Source organism: Macaca mulatta, chromosome 15 (genome assembly GCF_049350105.2).
Source record: "Macaca mulatta isolate MMU2019108-1 chromosome 15, T2T-MMU8v2.0, whole genome shotgun sequence".
Lineage (NCBI taxonomy): Eukaryota > Metazoa > Chordata > Mammalia > Primates > Cercopithecidae > Macaca > Macaca mulatta.
This window is the reverse complement of record NC_133420.1, coordinates 56,766,904-56,787,469: the sequence shown is the minus strand read 5'-3', so window position 1 is coordinate 56,787,469 and position 20,566 is coordinate 56,766,904. Positions and strand designations below refer to the sequence as shown.

The 20,566-nt window shown below is 40.8% G+C and overlaps 2 protein-coding genes across 2 annotated transcripts in view; both read right to left on the bottom strand.

Annotated features, from left to right (window-relative positions):
- The window catches only part of GRIN3A (glutamate ionotropic receptor NMDA type subunit 3A), a 165,876-nt gene that overhangs the window by 19,932 nt on the left and 125,378 nt on the right, over positions 1-20,566 (bottom strand). The window lies entirely within an intron of this gene.
- Positions 5,295-6,407, bottom strand: PPP3R2 (protein phosphatase 3 regulatory subunit B, beta). The gene is given in 1 exon segment (NM_001195420.3): positions 5,295-6,407. A coding segment is annotated over 1 exon segment (522 nt). The 5' UTR covers positions 6,294-6,407; the 3' UTR covers positions 5,295-5,771.

Here is a 20,566-nt window from a genome sequence, read left to right as displayed (position 1 = left end):
TTTTTAAAAACTAAATGTGAGATTACCCATAATCCTTGTACTATAAAACAATTACTTTCAATTCTCCATTTTCTCTGCTGAACAATGACCATATATATTAGGCACACATATTTTTCAGAGTTCTAAATATAGGATATAACAAGTCTGCATTATGCTTTTAAAAGAATTTATTTTCTAACATAATAAACTATTTTAATATTAATTTCTAAAAATATTATTTTCTAACTATTATTTTATTTATTAACTTCAGTGGCCTAATACTATCCCTATTGTTTTTGTTATAATTGACTACTCCCAAACTGTAGGTATTTAAGTTTTTAAATATTATTTATTGTATATATGACAAATATTGCTACAATAAAACATTTTGTGTATAGCATTTTTTTTTTTTCTTTTTTTGAGATGGAGCTTCACTCTGTCTCCCAGGGCAGAATGTAGTGGAGTGATCTTGACTCACTGCAACCTCCACCTTTTGGTTTCAAGTGATTCTCCTGCCTCAGCCTCCCAAGTAGCTGGGACTAAAGGCATGTGCCACCACGTCCAGCTGATTTTTGTATTTTTTAATAGAGATGGGGTTTCAGCATGTTGGCCAGGCTGGTCTTGAACTCCTGACCTCAAGTGATCCGCCTGCCTTGGCCTCCCAAAGTGCTGGGATTAAAGACGTGAGCCACCGCGCCTGGCCGTGTGTAGCATTTTAAAATATTTTTATTTCTTTGAGATACATATTGCAATGAGCAAGATTACCCGGTCAAAGGATACAACTGTTCTGATGACTTGAGATGTGTAAAATGTCCCGTAAAAAGGATGGAAGCCATTCCCAGTGCCACCAAAGATACCGCAATGCCTAGAAAGCTTCTATTTTTGCCAATTCTTTTATAATTAATCATTTTTCCTGTTTTAAATATTGTAAGTTGTATTTATTGAATTAACAAGGCTATTTTTCCATGTTTGTTTTACCTATCTCCTTTTGTATGAATCAATAATGACTTTTTTGCATATTTATTTATGCACATCAGACACAGTGAGGCTTTTTGTTGAAAAACTGCTAACCCTTTTGCTAACATGTTATGTTTCCCCTTTTTATGTTTTCTTGTTATCTTTGTTATATTTTATTATATGAAAGTTTGAAATTTTACACAGCTATACTTATTTTGATTATTGTACATTCTTCTACTGTTTCAGGCATTAGAAAATATTGATTGTGGGGATATTTTGTATCCATTGTTATATTTTTGAAAAATAGTGAACACTTCAGTCCATTTTAAACTTCTGTGCCAAAGAGTGTAACTGTGTTAATTTTTCTTCACTGAAACTCTTAATTTCATCTCAATATTTCAGAGACTCCTTAGTCAATAAAAGGCTACCTCCATGTGAGAGCGACCTGCATTTCTTTGTAGTAATTTAGGTTTTTATTTCAAATCTTCAGATTTTTAAAATATTGGCAATTTTTAAAAAGCATTGTGAGAACAAACACCATGTAAAACCAGTCACAACAAAAGCAAACATTTGTAGGTCAGAGTTAGCCTGTGAGTGCTCAGACTGTCTTCTGATCTACACAGCTTTATTGCTACTATTGTGACCCTTCAGTGTTATAATTTTTCATTATGAATCAGCTAATTCTTGATGATTCATGATTTATAGTTCACAGTCATTGGCTACTGGGATAGGTATGGTAGTTGACACAGCAGCAGGAGTCCAGTCTGATTCTCAGTCTAGTGGCCTTGTTCCTCTACCATAATGACATTCTGTTTTTTTTTTTTTTTTTTTTTTTTGAGATGGAGTCTTCCTCTGTCACCCAGGCTGGAGTGCAGTGGTGCGATCTCAGCTCACTGCAACCTCTTTCTCTTTGGTTCAAGCAATTCTCCTGCCTCAGCCGTCTGAGTAGCTGGGATTACAGGCATGTGCCACCACGCCCAGTTAATTTTTGTATTTTCAGTAGAGACGGGGTTTCACAATGTTGGCCAGGATGGTCTCGATCTCCTGACCTCATGATCTGCCCATCTTGGCCTCCCAAAGTGCTGGGATTACAGGCATGAGCCACCGCGCCCCGCCGACACTCTGTTTTTAAAAACACCCGAGCCTCCCCCGTTCACAGTATTCAAAATAGATATAACACCACAGCAGACTAACTACCTACTCTCTCTTTTAACAGACAGAAAGAATCAGTAGTGTAAGTGGAGAATGGAATTTGTAATTTTTTAAAATAAAAATTATCTTCATTTAAAAAATTCACACTGTTCCTCAGACAGTGGCTTAGGAATTTGTAATTAACAAAAATGTTTGGAAGATATTTTTTCCTTGAGAATGTTTCTAAAGCATGATAGAATATACACCAAAGCTAAATTGAATTTGCTGAAGCCGTATTTTTTTCTGTTTCAAAAAGAGTGTCTAGTGGTCTGGGGATAGCAGCATATGGTAGAGAGCAGACACGATCCATTAACATAGGATTCATAACAACATATTGTGACTGATCTCTATAGCCTCAGAGCATATTGGTTTGTGTTATCGGTTTAATCTAAATACTGTCACCTGTTTCTCAAGATGAGCCAACGGTGGAACATGGTTTAAAACTGTTTTGCCTAACATATCTGTTTCATTGCAATGCATAGAACCAAAGAGGTGGAGGCTGCTTGTTCTTTGACAAGCAGTTTACCTCTTTGGGCTTCAGTTTCATCATTTATGAAAACTGAGGCTTGATTTGATTACATACATGGTTAAGACTATAATAAATAATTTGTGACAGGTAGATATAGGAACTATAAAAATAAGATAAATGCAGAGAGGTAGAAATAAAGCTCAGGATTTGGGGTCAGAAAGCCTGGTTCAAATCCTTGCTTTGCCACTTACCAGCTGCGTGACTTTGGAGAAGATTCTAGATCTCTACATGGCTCATCTGTAATGCTGAAATAATGGCACCAGACTCACAGTGTTGTTATGATGATTAAATTATATGTATAACAAAGGTTATATCAAAAGTTATGGGACAATTGCTCAATAAATGTTTATTATCATCATCCCAAGAAACTGTATTGAACTAGATTTGTTGGCAACTGGCAATTAACTGACAGGAAAAACAAAGTATTCTGATTTGGGAATAAATGTGATTCTTTTAACCCAAATTTCCAGTTAGATCTTTCCAGTGCTAAATCCGGATACAGGCTCTCAGTTCAAGGTCATTGCCATAAAGCCTTGGGTAATTATCTTGAGTAGATTTATTGGACAATTAGCTTGTAAATTCCAGCCACTCCAGAAACTGAAATACATTTCCTCTCTTTGTTAAATGTGAGCATGTAATGCAATATGTTTCAAACCCTTAGTCATAATTTTAAAATTTCCATACTTTAATGTGCACATTGCAGGGCATATAAATAATGTCTCTCTTTAATGACAATAATGTCCTCTTGGCTAGCATGACATGTGCGCACTTTCTCCATGTAAAATTCCTCCACAAAAAGTTAAATAGGTTGGGCTGGAATGAGAGATTTTCTTTTAAAATTTCTCCAGCTCTCAAGTCAGAAAGTCTGTTGTCCCCTCTGCAAATGAAGGAGTAGGGAGGACCTTGAAATTGTTCCCATTGTTTTCTCTGTAGGCTTGGATATGGGCTGTACACAAATGTCCAGTTAATTTTAGAGTGGGTGTAGCTAAGAACTAAGTAAGTGTTCAAAAGCAACCAGTGAGCCTCATGTCTCCTTTACATATTGATCTTGTAGAAGGGGAAGAAGGGGGAAGGGAAGGGAATTAGTTGAATGAAATGGAATCGTGCTCCAGCTGTGTTGCATGCCTTTTTGAATCCTCAAAATAACCCTGGGAAGGATCCTCTTTTTAATTAGGTGGAAAGACACAGACAGGCTAAGTAAATTATTCATGCTTACACAGCTAAAAAGAAGTCAGTGTGATAACAACCTAGTTGCAACTGAATCCAAACCCAGGTGTGTCTGAATCTTTGAACATTGCATAACCCTGATCACCACAGGGTTGGGAGCGTTATCACAATTTTTAGGGTTGAACAGGAATTGAAGGGGCAAGGATTCCTATTTTTGTGGTTTCTAAGTAATCTATTAAATAAAAACGTATATGGTAGGGTGCCTTGATAGATAGGTTCCCTGCAAGTGATTAAATTTGTGAACTTTTTTTTTTCTATTTTTGGTCAAGACCAGTTGCCAGCTTCTTCCAAATAAAATAGCAGTAAATCTCCTTGAAATAGATCTTCCATGTCCTGAAAAAAGTTACCTGAGTGGTATCCCTTAGCTAAGCAAGTGTAGGGAGAGTATGTTTCATTTGTTCTGCTGTTTTGAGAGCCTTAAGCATCTTATATGGGAAGTGGTTCTCTGTGAGAAAGGGGATTGGTGTGGAGCCACAGATGCTGGGACAAGTCCTAGCCCTGCTCTTCTGAGAACAGTTTGTGCTCTGAGCACTGACAATAGTATGTGGGACCTCAGGGAGCTGGTAACATTTGGCGTACAGGCAGTGATGTATTTACTGGCAAACCGATTTTCCAAAACAAAACAAAACAAAACAAAAACAACTAAAAGCTTTTGTTCTCTCCTCACCATGGCTGATCTAAAGCTACCAACATGACATAAATGAGTGGGAAGAGACACTTGCATTCTGAATCTCCCCCGGAACCACAGGCTCCCAGTGGTGGAAATCTATTAGGGTGTGAGGACTTCTGCGCTGAATGTTCCACTAGGGAAAAGGCTTCCTGGAATGAGAGAGCTCTCAGCTTCTCTGCTATGCCCCAGATCTGATTTTCAAAATCAGCATAGCTAGTGTAGCTAGCATCCACCTCTGCTGTGGAGACACAATTGTCAGTCTCTGCATCTCTGAGCACAGACATAATGCCACTTCAGCATCCTAGGGAGATTCCACTGCAGCCTGAATCTTTACTGCCTCTCCTCCGTGGGACAACTAACTAAATGTCCCATTCTCTCCACCTGAGGGGTAGGGACCAGTGTTCGAGGTGAGAGCACTTTCTGGGAGAACACTTTCCTTGCCCTATTTAGCTGGAGGTCCCCTTCATTGAACTTAATGCTGGTGTGGGCTGCCAACCCTGGAAACCCACTGCCAATGAGGATGATGACTGAGCTGGGCACTTAGTCCAGGCTTAGCATTTCCTATAAGAGCCCTGAAGCTAGTTTCTGTTCAGGAGCTGGAGCAACGAGTCAGGAGGAGGCCAAATGAACTCCTACCCCTCAAACATGCACAGCGATTTCTGGATGCATTGTGGGGAATGGGGCTGCAATCCGCTGAAGGAAAAGATAGGATTTTGTCCCCCAAGAAAAGTGATTACAGGATGCCCAGCAAAGATAAATATATTTGTCCCTGTTGCTACAATAGGAAGTTAACAATCTGACAAGATATCTGAACACAAGCAAATGAAAACAGTTCACCTAACACCCATGCAAATTATAAATTTCCTCCCATAAACAAAATGATGAGAAATAACAGCAAAAATATATATTTTCTTATTTTTGAACTTTCAAAGTTCTAGTTTGGTCTTTGGATCAAAACAAAGATGTTTATAAAAGGCATTTCCTTTTCTTTCCCCACTATGCTCAATTGACTTGCTCTTCCCCTCATAGGGTACCCTGAGTCATTCAGAGAAGAATTAATAGCACTGAGCTGGTGATGAAGCTCCTGTTGGGACATATGGCTTCACAAAGAGAAATACTTTCAGCTAAGTCAGAGAGACAGTTGGACATCTTGAGCAAATCTTGAAAGAGGTAGGGAAGAAAGCAAAAGTTGTTGGGTGGTGCTTGTAAGAAAAAGGCTCACACGATGAGGACCAGCTTCTTGTGGATCTCCAGGTCTCTGACCACAGCACTGAATTCCTCAAAGGATATCTTCCCATCGCCATCCTTGTCCAGGATGAGGATGGTTTTGTCGACCAGCTGCTGGAGCTGCCAGTCCGGCAGGTTGTTGCCCACCATCATCTTCAGCACCTGGAAGAGCTCCCCGTTGGAAATGTAGCCATCTTTATCCATGTCGTAAATGCTAAACGCAAACCTCAACTTCTGCTCCTCGTCGCCCTTGACGCTGAACTGAGAGGTCCCCAGGATGAATTCCTTGAAGTCCACTTCTCCATCGTCGTTGGTGTCGAAGACGTCGATCACTCGCCGCACCAACGGGTTGTGGCGCAGCTCCGGCAGGGACATGAACTCCTCCACGCTCAGAGAGCCTGATTTGTCCAAGTCCAACTTCCGAAACCTCCTGCCCAGCCTTTTAATTTCATCATTGTCAAAGTGGGCGCACATCTCCGCCGGGTAACTGGCCTCGTTTCCCATTGTGGACATCTGGCAACGGCCACGGCTCACAGGGTGGGAGGAGGGCGCAGGGGCGGTGGGCTCGGGCGGGGCGCGTGCCCGGACGGTTGGGCCATGGGGTGAGGGTAGAGGGCTCCTGGGGGCCTTGGTAGAGCAGAAGGGCAGGGGAGCGGAGGGAGGGGCGGCAGGTCAGAGAGGGAGCGGAGAGAGGAGGGAAAGAAGGAGGGAAAACGGGGCGGAAGGGGAGGTGGGTGCTGTCTGGGCAGGGGTATAGGGAGGAGAGAATGGAGCCTGGGGGTGCCTGGGAGAGGCGGAGGTGGAAAGCTGGGCTGCCCCTTCTCTTTATCCTTCTCTCAAACTCTTGTACCTTTCCATGATAACCCCAATTCCCCTGGCAATTATTTTATCTACTTAATGTCCCCTCCCCCCTTTTTTTATCTGAGAAAGTAAGCGCCGAAGGAGAAGGGGTCACATCTGTATTATTCGCTGCAGTATCCCAGAAGCAGAGTGCTTCACAGGCAATATGTGCTTAGTAAATATATGCCGAATGACTGAACTACAACCAAGGACACTGTATACTTGCTTTACAGACCTAGTGTAAGGACGAAACAAGGTGGCACATCAAGGCACTGATATAGTATGTTTTCCATGATTCCGTGGGAGGGGAAGCCAGGCTAGACATCCTTCTGTAACTTTTTCAGGACATAGGATTCAGAGTGTTTGTAAGAGACCAGACCAGAATTTCTCACATGGATCACCTACAGGCACTAACATATTCCGGAGGAATATAAACAATGCTGAATTCAGGGCATTTTTCAAGATGACACAGTTCTCAAGAACACAACTTCTGTTACTCTGTTCCCTCGAATCTATCATCTCATGCCCAAGTCACATCTTTGTTGTTGGTGCCTGGCGGCTATTCTGCAGAATACTTTGGGGGAACGTCTGCAGTCTGCCCAAAGAAACCTTTGTGTGTGTTGAGAGTGACAGTAACCTCTGGATGATCTCACTTTTCTCCTTTTGTTTCAACTAGATTTGTTATTTCTGTTGAAGACTAATCTCACATGCTCCCTCCTATTCCTTCTTCCTTAGGAGCACATCAATCACTCCAAATGCATAAGAAACAAATGCGGTTCAAGAGCAAACAGTTCAAAGGGACTTGGGGAAACCTCAGGCCACTAAATCAAACTGAAAGAGGCAAACACTCCTTCACTTTAAAAAATGTTGGCAAGTTCTGTGTTCTATGGTTCAGCCAAAATATCAGTCTAAAGATAACCATGCTGGAATTAGCAAAACTAAGCCACTGATCACCTCATCATTAGGTCTGGCCATTTTACTTTCCTCTGTAAACAAACGATAATCCATGGATATGTTTTAAAGCTGATTATGGGCATTACACAAATGAAACCCCTTTTCCCAATTAGACTGTGATATTGGAACATGTTTTATTTTACTTATTTGCTTGCTTTTCAGTTATTCAGAGAAATGAGCATGGTACAGTTTGGATATAAACCTACTGAATTTGCAATATTAAGGATACCACCTTAAATTATATTACAAGATGCCTAAAACCAGTGTTAGTCTCTAAATGCTACCAACCACTGTAGCCTGTGTTCTTTCTAAAGCACAAAGACCTTTCTGGACTCTCTGGGGAGATATCCAGGCCCTGCAGGTGTAGTTCTGAAAAAATCAGAAACCTGAGGGGCAAGGACAGAACTGTATCTTTTGGGAATGCAATGGGGCTGGGAGCCTCTAGAATTGTGTTATTGGTCTCATCCTGTGTCTTTGACCACAGTGTAGTCCAGTTTCTTGGCTGCAAGTAAAAGAATCTACCTCTAAGAAGTTTAGCACAAAAGATAATTTGTTGGAAGAATCTCACATAATCTAAAGAAGAGCTGAATGATTCAGTCTTAGGAAGGATGAGGATCCCACTGGGTTTAAGGAAAAATTGGAACCAACGCCTCAGGACCAGTTATGTAATTTGCGGTGTCCTTTGTTTGAAAATGATTAAGAGCTTCAAGATGGCCACAGAAGAACATAAACCAAGTACGGGACCTTAAGTGACTGCATGGGCCACATGCCCATGAAGCTGGCCCTGCAAGGAGTTAGGCCCATTGACCTCTCTGTGCCTTTCACCTCTGCTTCTCTTTCCTTCACTCTCTCCTATGATAAAGCAATTCTTCTACATTGGAGAGGACGCAACTAGTGACAGATTCCAAGTTAAGACTTTGGGGATTTTATTATCAGAAAAGACGGACTTTTCCCTGTTCTAGTTAGATGCCCACAAATCCCAGGAGTAGGCTCTGAGTGGTTTCACTTGGGTTGGGTTCCCACCTATGAGCCATCAGACATGGTTTATAACATATGGGAGTTTCCATTTGAACCTCACGGGTGGAGCTGGGGCGGGGGAGTGGGGAAGTGGGGGCTGGGTAGGAAGAGCAGGTACCAAAAGAAGCACATGCTCTTCCTTATAAGAACAGGGGTAATGCTGAGCAGACGGAACAACAGATGGGCATTAGACAGGTCCATTCGTGCTGACTCTATAGGAGAGAGGAAGCGTTTTGAACTCCCTTCAGTTTTGCCAACTGAATGGGCCACAGATCTTGCTATAGCTATAGGCCTCCACCAGCTCATTCATTACTGCCAGGTCCATCTTATTATTTGCTAAAATATCCCTTCACCTCTGTGTAGACAGAATCAGTATCTCACTTGCACACTCTTGTGAGTTTTACAAACTGTGGGTTACAACACACTAGTGAGTGATGAAGTTGGTTTAGTGAGTTACAAGCAACATCAAAAAAATAGAATAGCAGATAATTGAAGAGAAAGTATCATCAGTAAGGGGAAGTACTATTACTTCATAAAGTTGTTTATAAAGTTGTAAAAAGTTTACTTCATAAAGTTGTAAAACTAAATATAGTATATGTATATATGATAAAGGAATACCAGATCATTCTGGGTTTGCAATATGACATATTTTCTTGCTTGGATTATGGTAAAAAATAAAGACAGTCTGACATATACTACAGAACACAGTGTTTTGATATCTTATGTTATAGGCTCATGCCATGAGAATAATTCAACAGCAAAAGCATTTTCATACGGGTTTTTCATTCTCTGTGAGATCAGTATGTGGGGATAAAATAGATGAATCTTGAAATAATAATCTATAGCAGTGCTGTCTAATTATATATGTAGCTTAAAATTTTTAGTGACATTAAAAAGCAAAAAAGTGAATTTTAATAATATATTTATATTAACCCAACATATCCAAAGCGTTACCATTTCAACATGTAATCAATATTATCATTTATGAATGAGTTGTTTTACACATTTTTTTTACTGTATTTTATTTTTTTGTACATGTCAATTAGAGCTCATAACATTCCCAGTGCTCAGTAACTACATGTGGCCATCATATTGGACATCACAGATCTAGACAGTTTAATGGAAATGGAAAGATTTGGAAGCTAAAATATTTGATGGTTGAATTATTACCCCAATTGACTGAATTAATTAGGTTAACAAGAGGTATTATTAGGTATTATTAATTAGGTATTATAAGGTAGAAAGGATTTAAAATGGGACAACATCAAATCTTAACTGTCCACTTAGGAGCAGTAAGACCTTGGACAAGTCGCTTGATATTAGCTTTCCCATATGAAAAATGGGGCTAATAATATATATTTTGTACAGTTTTATGAGTATTAAAGCTAATGTTAGTCAATATAATAAGTCATTATCATTATTGCTATTATTACTAATTTTATTGTTACTTACCTTGCTAGTAGAGATGAAGTCTTAAAGGATACCAGCCTGCCCTGGACACTTAAGTGTACATGTGGCCACTTAACAACACTCCTCATGTATTGGTTACAGTATGCCACAGGCTGCTCACACACTATACCAGCATAAAAGTTGGCTCCTCCTGTTCAGAACCCTTTAAGGACTGATTACAGACCTTCCATTGCAGTCTTGAGAAACAAAGTAACCAACATCACTGGCCCATCAGGCACTCTTAAGGATTCCTCACTTACATTCTTCTGAGTAATTCCTTGATAGTCATTTAGAAAGAAGGTTCCAGGGTGAAAACTCTTAGTCAGCTGTATTTCCCTATGTGAGTGTGTGGTTAGGAGGTAGCAAAGGGTAAAGGAGAGAGCGTAGGAGGTAAATAGTTGGTTCCAGCCTCAGCTCTTTACCTCGTTAGCTGTGAGCCTTTGAGTGAAGCTATTGCTGTACCAGCCTCAACATACTCAACTGGGAAATGGTGATAATACTTACACCTGCTTTATCTACTGATGTGTTATTGTAAGAATCAGATGAGGTAGTGTATATAGAAATGTTACATAAGAAGGTGAAATCTTGTCACAGGAATATAGAATGGTTACACAGACAGTACTGGGAAGGTGGTAACACTTCACTGAAATAATTCAGGTGTACAAGCAGAACCATTCTACTCCGTGCTGTAGAGGATGTAACATTATGCTAGATCTGGACTTTTAGTCAATGTGAAGTTGAGTTCTTATTGTTCTACGTTTCACAAACTATGTAGTTCAGCATTATTATGGGACACATTTGTTTCAATTTTCTCTGTAAATTATTCTTAGTAATTTCTATAGAAAACACTATTTGTTACTTTTCTGTTCATCACTGTGGATTGATGTGGACTGTAGGGCATTCACTGAAGCAAGTAAATTAAAAGGGTTGACTAACTGTTTTGGGAGAAACCAGGAGGCTTGATGGCTCTTCTATTTCAGTAAGTCATTTTTTTTCCCCTCAAAAGTTTTCAGATAAAGAAAGATGAGTAGGTCACATGTAAAAATAACTGACATTGGAAAATCAAACTAACGGAAATGGAAATGAGACTTGAGGTTCACATAAGGTTTCATTTTTTCAAGCCAGTCAGGAGACCAGATCACACAGCTGTTCTAGAACCTATATCCTTGACATTTGGTTGGAAGCTCTCACCTTTCTGTAGCATTGCCAGTCACCATATTTAATATCTAAGTGTACTGACGTTCGCCACAGTGTAGACTGTAGAACCACATAGCCTGAGTTTAAACTGTTCCTGAGCATCAGGTTTGTCATCTGTTTGGTTTTCTTTTGTAATACTGAGATGGTGCTTAATGAGTTTTTGGCATGTATGGTTTTAAATCAAAGTTTTGCTATTTAACAACTTTGTGACCTTGGGCAGAGTTAACTTATCTGAATCTTTTCACTCATCTGTAAAACAAGGATGATGATTACTAACTCAGAGTATCACTTTCAGGATTAAATGAGATAGATTATAAGAAAAGTAGGCTCAATGCCTATCACATAGTAGGCACAGGAATGGTAGAGATTATAATTATTGCCTACTTTAGGCTTGCCTAAAAACTCAAATAGACTGTATGCATACATACACAGAGATATACTCAGCTATTTATTCGTTTTCTCAGCAAATAATTATTGAGGATCTACTCCGTGAGAAGAATATAATACTGACCTAAGGTGGATGCTTTTCCTGTTGTCCCTGTTCTCCTGGAGCTTACAGTTTTGGTGGGAATATGGACATTAACCAAATTATCATGTCCATAGATGTAAAGGAGCACCTGCCTTGAGTATTACAGATGAGAAGTACATGGTGCTGGGAGAGTTTCGACAACAGGAAACTTTTATTGGGGAAATGATGATTGATCTACAGTCTCAAGAAACAGAAGTTAACTAGATGTTCTGGGAAGGAATGAGTGTTCCAAGTAGAAGAAACTCCATGTGTAAGAGGAACAAAACAAGTAGGAGGAACTGAAAGAATGCCCGTGTGACTGGAGTAGGGAGGCCAAGGGAGAGCATGGTATTGGATGAAGTGATAAGATGGTTTGACCGTTCCCCATACACTGAAGAAAAGACAACATTTACTCAATTATTCTTCATAGGGCATCGTTTATTCAATCATGTTTTAACATGTAAAGCATTGGGACATTCAGAGATGGTCTTTGCTCAGAAAACTTGCTGATCACTGAGTGAATTGAGGCATTAAAGAGTTATAATTAATAACACAAGATGGACAACAAAACATGTCAGCAGAGAGGTAAGGGAAAAGAACTACAGGAACTCAGAGAATTGAGAAATTACTTCTTTCTGGGAACAATACAGGAAGACTTTTTTTCTTTTTTCATGAAGTATTTGATCCTGAGAGAGACAAAGGGAACAAGTACCATAATCACAGAAGTGGGAAAGAGTGCAGTTGTAGATATTAGCAAGTTGCTTACAATGGCTGAAGTACTTGAGCAAAGTAGCAGAAGATGAGCTAGACAGAACCAGATGAAGCAGGGTTTTGAATGTTTGGCTAAGACATTCAGTTTCTATCCAGTAGGGAAAGCAGAAGTTTTATCAAAAGAACAACTTAATCAGAATTATATTTTGCAGAGATTAATCTGGCATTGTGGGTAGATTGAACGGGACAAGAGACCAGTATTCGGGAGAGCAGCTAGGAAACAATGACAACTACAAATTCTTGTCTAGAAGAGCCTGAGCTGGGATGAAAGAGGCACTAGAAGTAAAATGTGGAGGGTATTAATTATTTTGCAAGAGCTGTTGTGATGAAGCAGCACAAATGGGGTGGCTTAAACAACAGAAATTTATTGTCCCCTAGTTCTGGAGGCTAGAAGTCTGAAATCAAGGAGTTGGCAGGGTCATGCTCCCTTTGAAACCTATAGAGCAACCCTTTCTTGACTCTTCCTAGCTCCTGGTGGTTTGTGGTCATCTTTGGCCTTCCTGACTTGCAGATGCATAAATCCAGTCTCTGCCTTCGTCATCACATGGTGCTCTCCCTGAGTGTCTCTGTCTTCGTAGATGGCTTCTTATAAGGATACCAGTCATACTGGATTCGGGCTTCACTCTTGCTGCAATATGACTGAATCTCAGCTCAACCAATCCTGTCTGCAATGACCCTATTTCCAAACCAGAACACATTCTAAGGTATTGAGAATTAGGACCTCAGAACCTCAATATCTTTTTTTAGGGGACACAGTTCAACCCATAACACTAGGCTGAAGTCTTATTGTATAGAAGGACAGAGGGAAGGAGCTCAGAAGAGGCCCCACATGGGTATGCATTGGCTTCCCTGGCCAGCAAGCCCTAAGCTTTCATGTTGCAGGAAGCCACCTATATTGCATAAGAAGAGGGGCATCGCTATAAAGGCTCCAGGACTCTCCCATGATGTTGCCTTCTCATCCAACACGTCCTGAAATTCTACCAACTCCCACAGCCGCATGGGGAGGAATTGTCCTCAGATACGCTGGAGGAAGTGTCAGGGCAATTTCTCACATTTTTAGACTTGGTTTTTGCCTTATGTGAGAAAGAAAAAAGATGGTTTTTCCAGTATTTTGTAATAACTTGCATCAGGAGCCACTAGATGGCAATCTTCACACATTTCCATGCTTTCTCTGCTTTCTTCGAGCCGGAATCCTCAGAGCCCAGAAACAACTCCTCTCTGCACAGGGAATAGAGGTGAGGGAAGAGTCCCATTTCCTGTGATCCCCCACAGACTTTAGTGCATGGAAGTCTAAAAAACTGGAAGGAAGACTGTCTCTCACAATAGTCCTAATCAGTTTGAGCACTGTTCATACCTTTTAGTTGCATAGTAAATAGCATTTCATCAATATTCATGAGTTCGCTGAATTTAACCAGGGAAAAGCAAGGTCTCTTAACAGTATGTGGTCTTGGGTATAATTTATGCCCAAGAATCTCTGGTATATAAAAAAGGGGATTCATTCCAAGAGATCTGTTTACTTGGTCATTAGCAAGGATGAAGGAGACATTTGCTGAAATTAGTTTTCCTTCTCTCAAAATCCAAACTTCTGTCATTTACAGTAGCCAGAGAGCAACAGAGAAGCAGCCCTAATGTTGTGATGATATGGAGGGAGGGGAAAACAAGATTAGAGAATTGTAGGTCTGGGAGCCTAATTTTGAAATACCATTGACTACATGCGAAGACCAAGTTACCACTGTTTCTGTAAAGATCTGTTTTAAGTGCCGCCTAATGGTTTGTATAAAGCATCTTCATATTTTCCCACTCATACTTAGACACTGAGCTGGAGGAAAGAAAGAACACAACGCTACAAAAGTTAGTTAAACCAGCACTTTGAAAAGTAGAAAATTCCAGAATCATGCATTTCTCATTTTGCAATAAAAAATTATTTGATTCTGTAACATACGTAAGCAATAAATAAAAGAGTGTTTATCTTGGAGTTAGAAGATGCTTGTAATGATAAGATGCTTCTGCTTTTTTCGAGATGGGGCCAAGATGGGCCTAGGAGGGTGGGTGCACCAACTGTAATTTCTTGTCTATGCTTATTATTCACCAAATATATATATTTTTTCTGCGTGCATGATTCTGTAATCAGGGAAGGAGGAGGGCACATTTGTCAAGCCAGATGTTTTCCATAAACTATCTCATTAAATGTATTTCACACTTTCAGGCAGGCCCTATTATTATTCCCAGGTTTGGAGGAAGATCTGAAGTTTTGGAAGTTGCACAGCTTGCATAGACACACAGTGATGGAGCTGGGAGTCAAATCCTGGTATGTTGCTTCCAGAGCTGAAATTCTTCTGTATTCTAGACTGCCTTCCATATAAGACTGGAAAAGATGTCCCTGCCTTTGAGGAGGTAATAGGGAAGCTACAAGGCCGAGCGCAGGAAAAGTAAAGGCCCATAATTTACTTGTGGGTCCACCTGTGACTGCATAACAAGTGGGCCAAAGAAAGCAGCCACCTGTAATTTTAGAATTCCTGGGGAAGGGGCACTATTAAGAGGGCATACAATTCTGTCAATCCAGTATGATTGGGTGCAGTATCTTTGAAGGGCAAGGCCAAATTGCATTGCTTATAATTTCATGCCTCAGTGTTTTACTCTGGTTTTGTCTGGAGGGTTCTCCCGCTACAGGGGTTACCTCCTCCAGGAAGCCTGCTCTGTTTCCTCTAGCTCTTCCATGTGTGAATTATGGCCTTGTTTGTGCCACTGCTTACCTTGTATCTTCATCTATTGCTGCCCCTGTGGCGGTGTGGAATTGGGTTTTTTTTCCACAAGTCTCTCTTGAGCTCCTATGAGCTCCCTGCCTTTGAGCTCTGTATTCATCTCTGCATTGGCTGCACCCAGCATGGGACACGCTACATGGGAATTAAACACATGTTTGCTAATGGATGGATAGGAGAAAGGAAGAGAAAGAAAGAAAAGGAAGGAAGGGAAGTGGGGAGAAAGAGAAAGAAAGGGAAGGAAGGGAAGGAATGAAGGAAAGGAAGGAAAGGAAAGACAGGAAACAAAAAGGAAAGGAAGAAAAGAAGCGAAAGAAAGAACGAATGGATTTGGAAATTGTTCTTGTAGCCAGACAGATGAAAATGAGGTCTTTCCGAGACTGGCTTCCCTTTCTTCAGGCCCAGTTTTACTCCACATCATAAAAGAATACACGTACAACTTTGTGCTTCTTCAGGTTTTCAGAACACACTACCTGGATAGGTTCCATCTGACCTTATGCTTGGCTTAAATTACTTAGGCTATTCTAAGGAAAGCACTCAGCTGTCAAGGTGGCTCTTGATATACACGAGTTTTCAATTTAAAGCAATCTACACTCATTAACTCTCCTTGCCTCCCCATAACTTTCATCAGGTTGAATGGCAGACAGTGACATTTTAAATGGAAAAGAGAAGGGGTAGGAATGAGAAAGGGGCAGGAGGGTGTTGAGATGTGGGCTAGCTGTCAAGAGCAGAAAAGACTGCATTAAAACTCTGCCATCCCCCACTGCCCTAACCATTCCCTTTGAGTTTTTAATATGAATTAAAGATAAACTGGACAGAAAAAACTGACTGGTATTGAAGCTTCTCAATTTGACTTGTGGGATTCCCTTTGGCTTTCAATGTATAGCTGACTAACCCTTCCCTTTCCCCTTCCAAGAAGTTAACAGAGGGAAGAATGGATCTGCTATGAGAGAACTCCATTTTCTCAATAAATATTAATAGGTAAACACATATTAATATATCATATATGCATTTTGGTGGTCCTTGGGAATCAAGTCTGGGTCCCTGGTGGGGGATAGGGAGCCCAGGCTGGAGGCCGGTCGTCCACTGTCCTCCTCTGTGCCCCAGGATCCATATCTTCTATTAGTTAGGCCAGGAATCCTCTTAAAAAACCTTAGTTGAGAATCACAGCATCTATTTGCTGGCCATGGTACATGGTCCTTTATTTTAAGGCAAAGAAACAAGTTTAGAGAAGTGAAGTGATTTGTCAAAGGTCATGGAACAGGTTCATAGCAGTGTCAGGACAAATATGATTAACACCATCCATTCAGCACCTACTATGTGTCAGGCACTTTGATGTATGTTATCTCTATTCTTTATACCAAGCCAGAAACATAAAATATCTGTTTTGCAGTGTAGGGAAGTCAGGGAGGCTAAGCAATTTGTGTTCATGACATTTTGATGTGGATGTTTTGATACCATGGTTATTTTTACTTTTGCTCCTACACCATGCTCCTTAAAAACAAACCATTTGAACTTCCATTTTTAAAACTACCTCATAACGAGGTTAATAGACATCTTCACTCCATCCATGCCCTATGGATCCATCTTTTGGTGGGTGAAGGTAAAGGCTGGGGGAGAATAGGAAGGGTCAAGAATGGACTGAAGGTCAGTTGGAGGCTGGTGGTGTCAGGAATAGGGTGAGGTAAAAGATGGGGAAAGTTCAGATATGGGGCACTGTTTCCTGCTGTGCGCTTCCCATTATACTAAAATCACTGGAGAGTTTAATGATTTCCTTTTGAACAGTTTCACAATATGCTTCTCCTTTTCCCTATCCCATGTAATCAAGGCCTCTGGGTTCCCAGGTTAGAGCTTTCACTCTAGTGTTTGGTTTCTTGCTTAGTATGTATTTGTTTCCCACAGTACTCAATAACAGCAGAGGAGACCCCTGGATTCAGCAAGAAAATCTTGTAGCAATCAAGCAAGATATGCATTAAACTGAGGCTCAGAAAGGTTAAGCAATTTTCTCAAGGACATAGAGCTGCCTCCTCATAGTGACGGGAGAGCCAGGGTGGTCTGACTCTCAAGACCAAGGTCATTTAAGTGGACTTGATTGTACTTTTCTGTCCTTCCCAACAAGTGCAAGGCATGGTCTCTCCCTGCAGGCTGGACCCCTGTCTGGAGGTGCAGAGGCTGCACACTCTCAGATGGTTGGGTTGCGGCCACTTTTCTGTGGCTGACCCCATCCCACATTCATCTGCCACGAGGGACAGTGCTGGATATTCTTCTGCCCTTCCACATCTACTTTCCACCTTTCTTCATCCTGCTTTGTGCCCTGGGAAGCGGACCTCTCCGCACCATATTGACAGGCTCCCTTGACCTGAGGTAGAAGATGCAAGGGTGGGAGGAGACCAAACTCTGGTATTTATTCTCTGGGTGTCTTCCAGCAGGTCACTGTGGGATGGCTGTACCCCTGGTCAAATGGCCACGGCTCTTAGAAAGCCCTCTGCCATTTCTCCCTGGGTTCTAGAAATGGCTCTCTTAATTCTTCCCTTTGAATCTAGATGTGGTCATGGCTCCCTCACTTCACCTGCCCTGGGAGACTGTAGTATCTTCACTGGTTTCCTTAAGTCATACTTTTGCAAACAGTTTCTTTAAAATTCTCCTTTGATCATTGGAGTGTTCTATCTGCTCCCCACCAAGATCACTGTTTCCTCTTTCTTCCTGACCAGTCCCACTTGGTAAAAAGTGTGTTATTCAAACTATTATTTAAAGGAGGCTTGCAAAAAGAAGTTATCATCTGGATATGTTAGTAATCCCTTGAAGAATTTTAGAGGTTGCTAAACTGTGGTCTGCTGCCTTGCTTTCCTGGTTTGCGAATAACCGATGTCATAAAACTCTTGCCCTGGAGCTCTTAAATTCACTTGGGGAGTTGAAAAAAGTTGATTTTTTTTTTTTTTTTTTTTTTGCTGAGTCAAAGGAAAATGAAGGAAATTTACACCCTACCATATGTTTTCCCTAATGGCATTGATTGACAATGAGTCCACTGTGGGCAGAGGCACAGGTGTGCAGGGAGGACTATGGGGAAACACCTGAGGTCAATTTAAAATTCCTCTTTGAAAATTGCCAGAGTCTGGTCGGCAGAATTGGACCTGCAATTTCGTAAGTGACTCTGGGGAGCAGATAAAGCCCTGAAATTCAGGAAAAAAAAGTGAGTTTATCTTCCAGAGAAACTGCGGCTAGATAGCTCTGGGGCTGCAAAGAGATGGAAGGTGAATAGGTCAAGCTTCTCACATTGGGCCAAGTATTAATGTGCAACTGCCAGAAATGGGGGAAAAAGGCACATAGTAATTTTATTACTAGGTCACCATATAATTTGTTATGTAAACTAGAATTTTTTTTCAGAGTGAAAGATGGTGTTTAATTGCTCTATAGCAACAGACTTATGCAGGAACTGTAACTGGCAAAATGGTATGTAAGGTAAAAAGTAAACCGAAGAATGGAATCCTCAGGGGTCAGGGGCACCTGTTGGGAGGGGAACCAGCCAGAGTATATACCTGGTTCTTCTGCACTGTGCCCTGCACTCCTCCCCCTGGGCAGGGGGAAGGAGGAGGGCCGTGTGTATGAGACCATCATTTTATTTACTCCACGCAACAGTCACTGATGAGATGAAGAAGCTAAAGCTGAGTTGGATTAAGGCACTCGCCAAAAGTAAGTTGGTGGTTGAAGTAGGCTTCAAGGATAGCTTGTCTGATTTCAAAGTTAATCCTGGTTCTCCACACTAACAGAGCCCGGCAGTGTATGACATTTGAGGCAAAAGGGATGACAAGCGAAACATTAATAAGTATGCTTTCTTCTTCTGACCTTTTCTGGGAGAAAGTTAAGAAAAAAATCGCAGTTGGAGACTTAGTGTATTGAGCAATGGGAAATCCAGCAGGCAGAGGGTCTTTGTGCAGAGGAGACCAAACTCAGTCAATGAACTGAAGACTGGTTTCATTTAATTACGTTCTATCTTTAGGTTCTGTGAGGAAAATCCTGAAATTCTGTCTTAGGTTGTTCAAAACAAAAATGTCACACAAGAATACGCATTGCTGTTTAAATGTACCCAGGTAAGCATTATTACAAAAAAGTTTCCTATTCCATAGACCAGGATACGCCATACAGCAGACCAGCATCCCTGAGGAAGAAGAGCTCTGTGTGTGTGTGGCCCTCCTATCTCTACACAAACTGATGTTACCAGAACTCTGTTATTTCTGTTCCTGAAGGTAAGGACACAACTTTCCTCCATTCTTCTCATTCCTAGCTCTCTTTCAAATTTAGCTGACCTGGAATGTGGGCCCAACATTGCCTTGACAAGCACAAGTTGATCCTGATATTAGCCTCTTATTCAATGCTTCCAGCTGACTACATCTAGAATTTCCCATCTGCCATTCCCCTGAATCTGGCCTGTGAAAAACTGCAATGGAAAACATTTTGCTGTACTTTAGATGCATCATCTCAACAGTTTATGGCTTTCACTGATACTTGTTTTTCAAAACATCTTTTTTTTTTTTGGTCTACACTTAATTTGATTTTGTTTGAAATTGCTGATAAATCCATATAGCCCTGTAACATATATGAGGTGAAACCTCATAATCCTTAAGAACATGGGTAACTTTGTGGTTATCATATTCAGGAATATGCCCAATATTTGAAGAGCACTATTGAATTTCATTTTTGCCACAATCCTATAAAGTATATACGACTATCTCCCCAGTTTGTAGAAGCTGAGTCTCAGAATGCTTAAATAACATGTCCTGGTATCACAGTTGGTAGGCCTGGGATTCAAATCTAGAATTGCCTTCAAAGCCCATGTTTCTAACCATTATACTATACTGTATAGAATACTGAATATTCATATTTTAGGACAATATTAAGGGAAGCCAGAATCACTGTATCAAAGCTGGGAGGACTTGCTTTGCAGATGATTAAATCAAAATACCTCATTGTGCAGATGGCTGGTGGTAGGTGGGATGAGAGAAGAAGCAGCTTTCAAAGTCTACAGAGTGAGAGTAGAAGTGGTTGGATGCTTATTCAACATCTATGCTTCTGTCTCCTCCTTCCTAAGGGAATCCTGCTTTTGTTTAGGCCTTCACACTTCTCAATGTGACCCTGTGTTTCAAGGGAGGCTGTGCAATCGCCAGTGCTAGGGGATGAGTCATGACTGGCCTAATCCATCATGGTGAACCCATTCCCTTACCAATGATAGGCTTACACATAGGCAGAAGATATAATTTTGGCCAATGAAATATGAGGAAATCTAATGGAGGGTT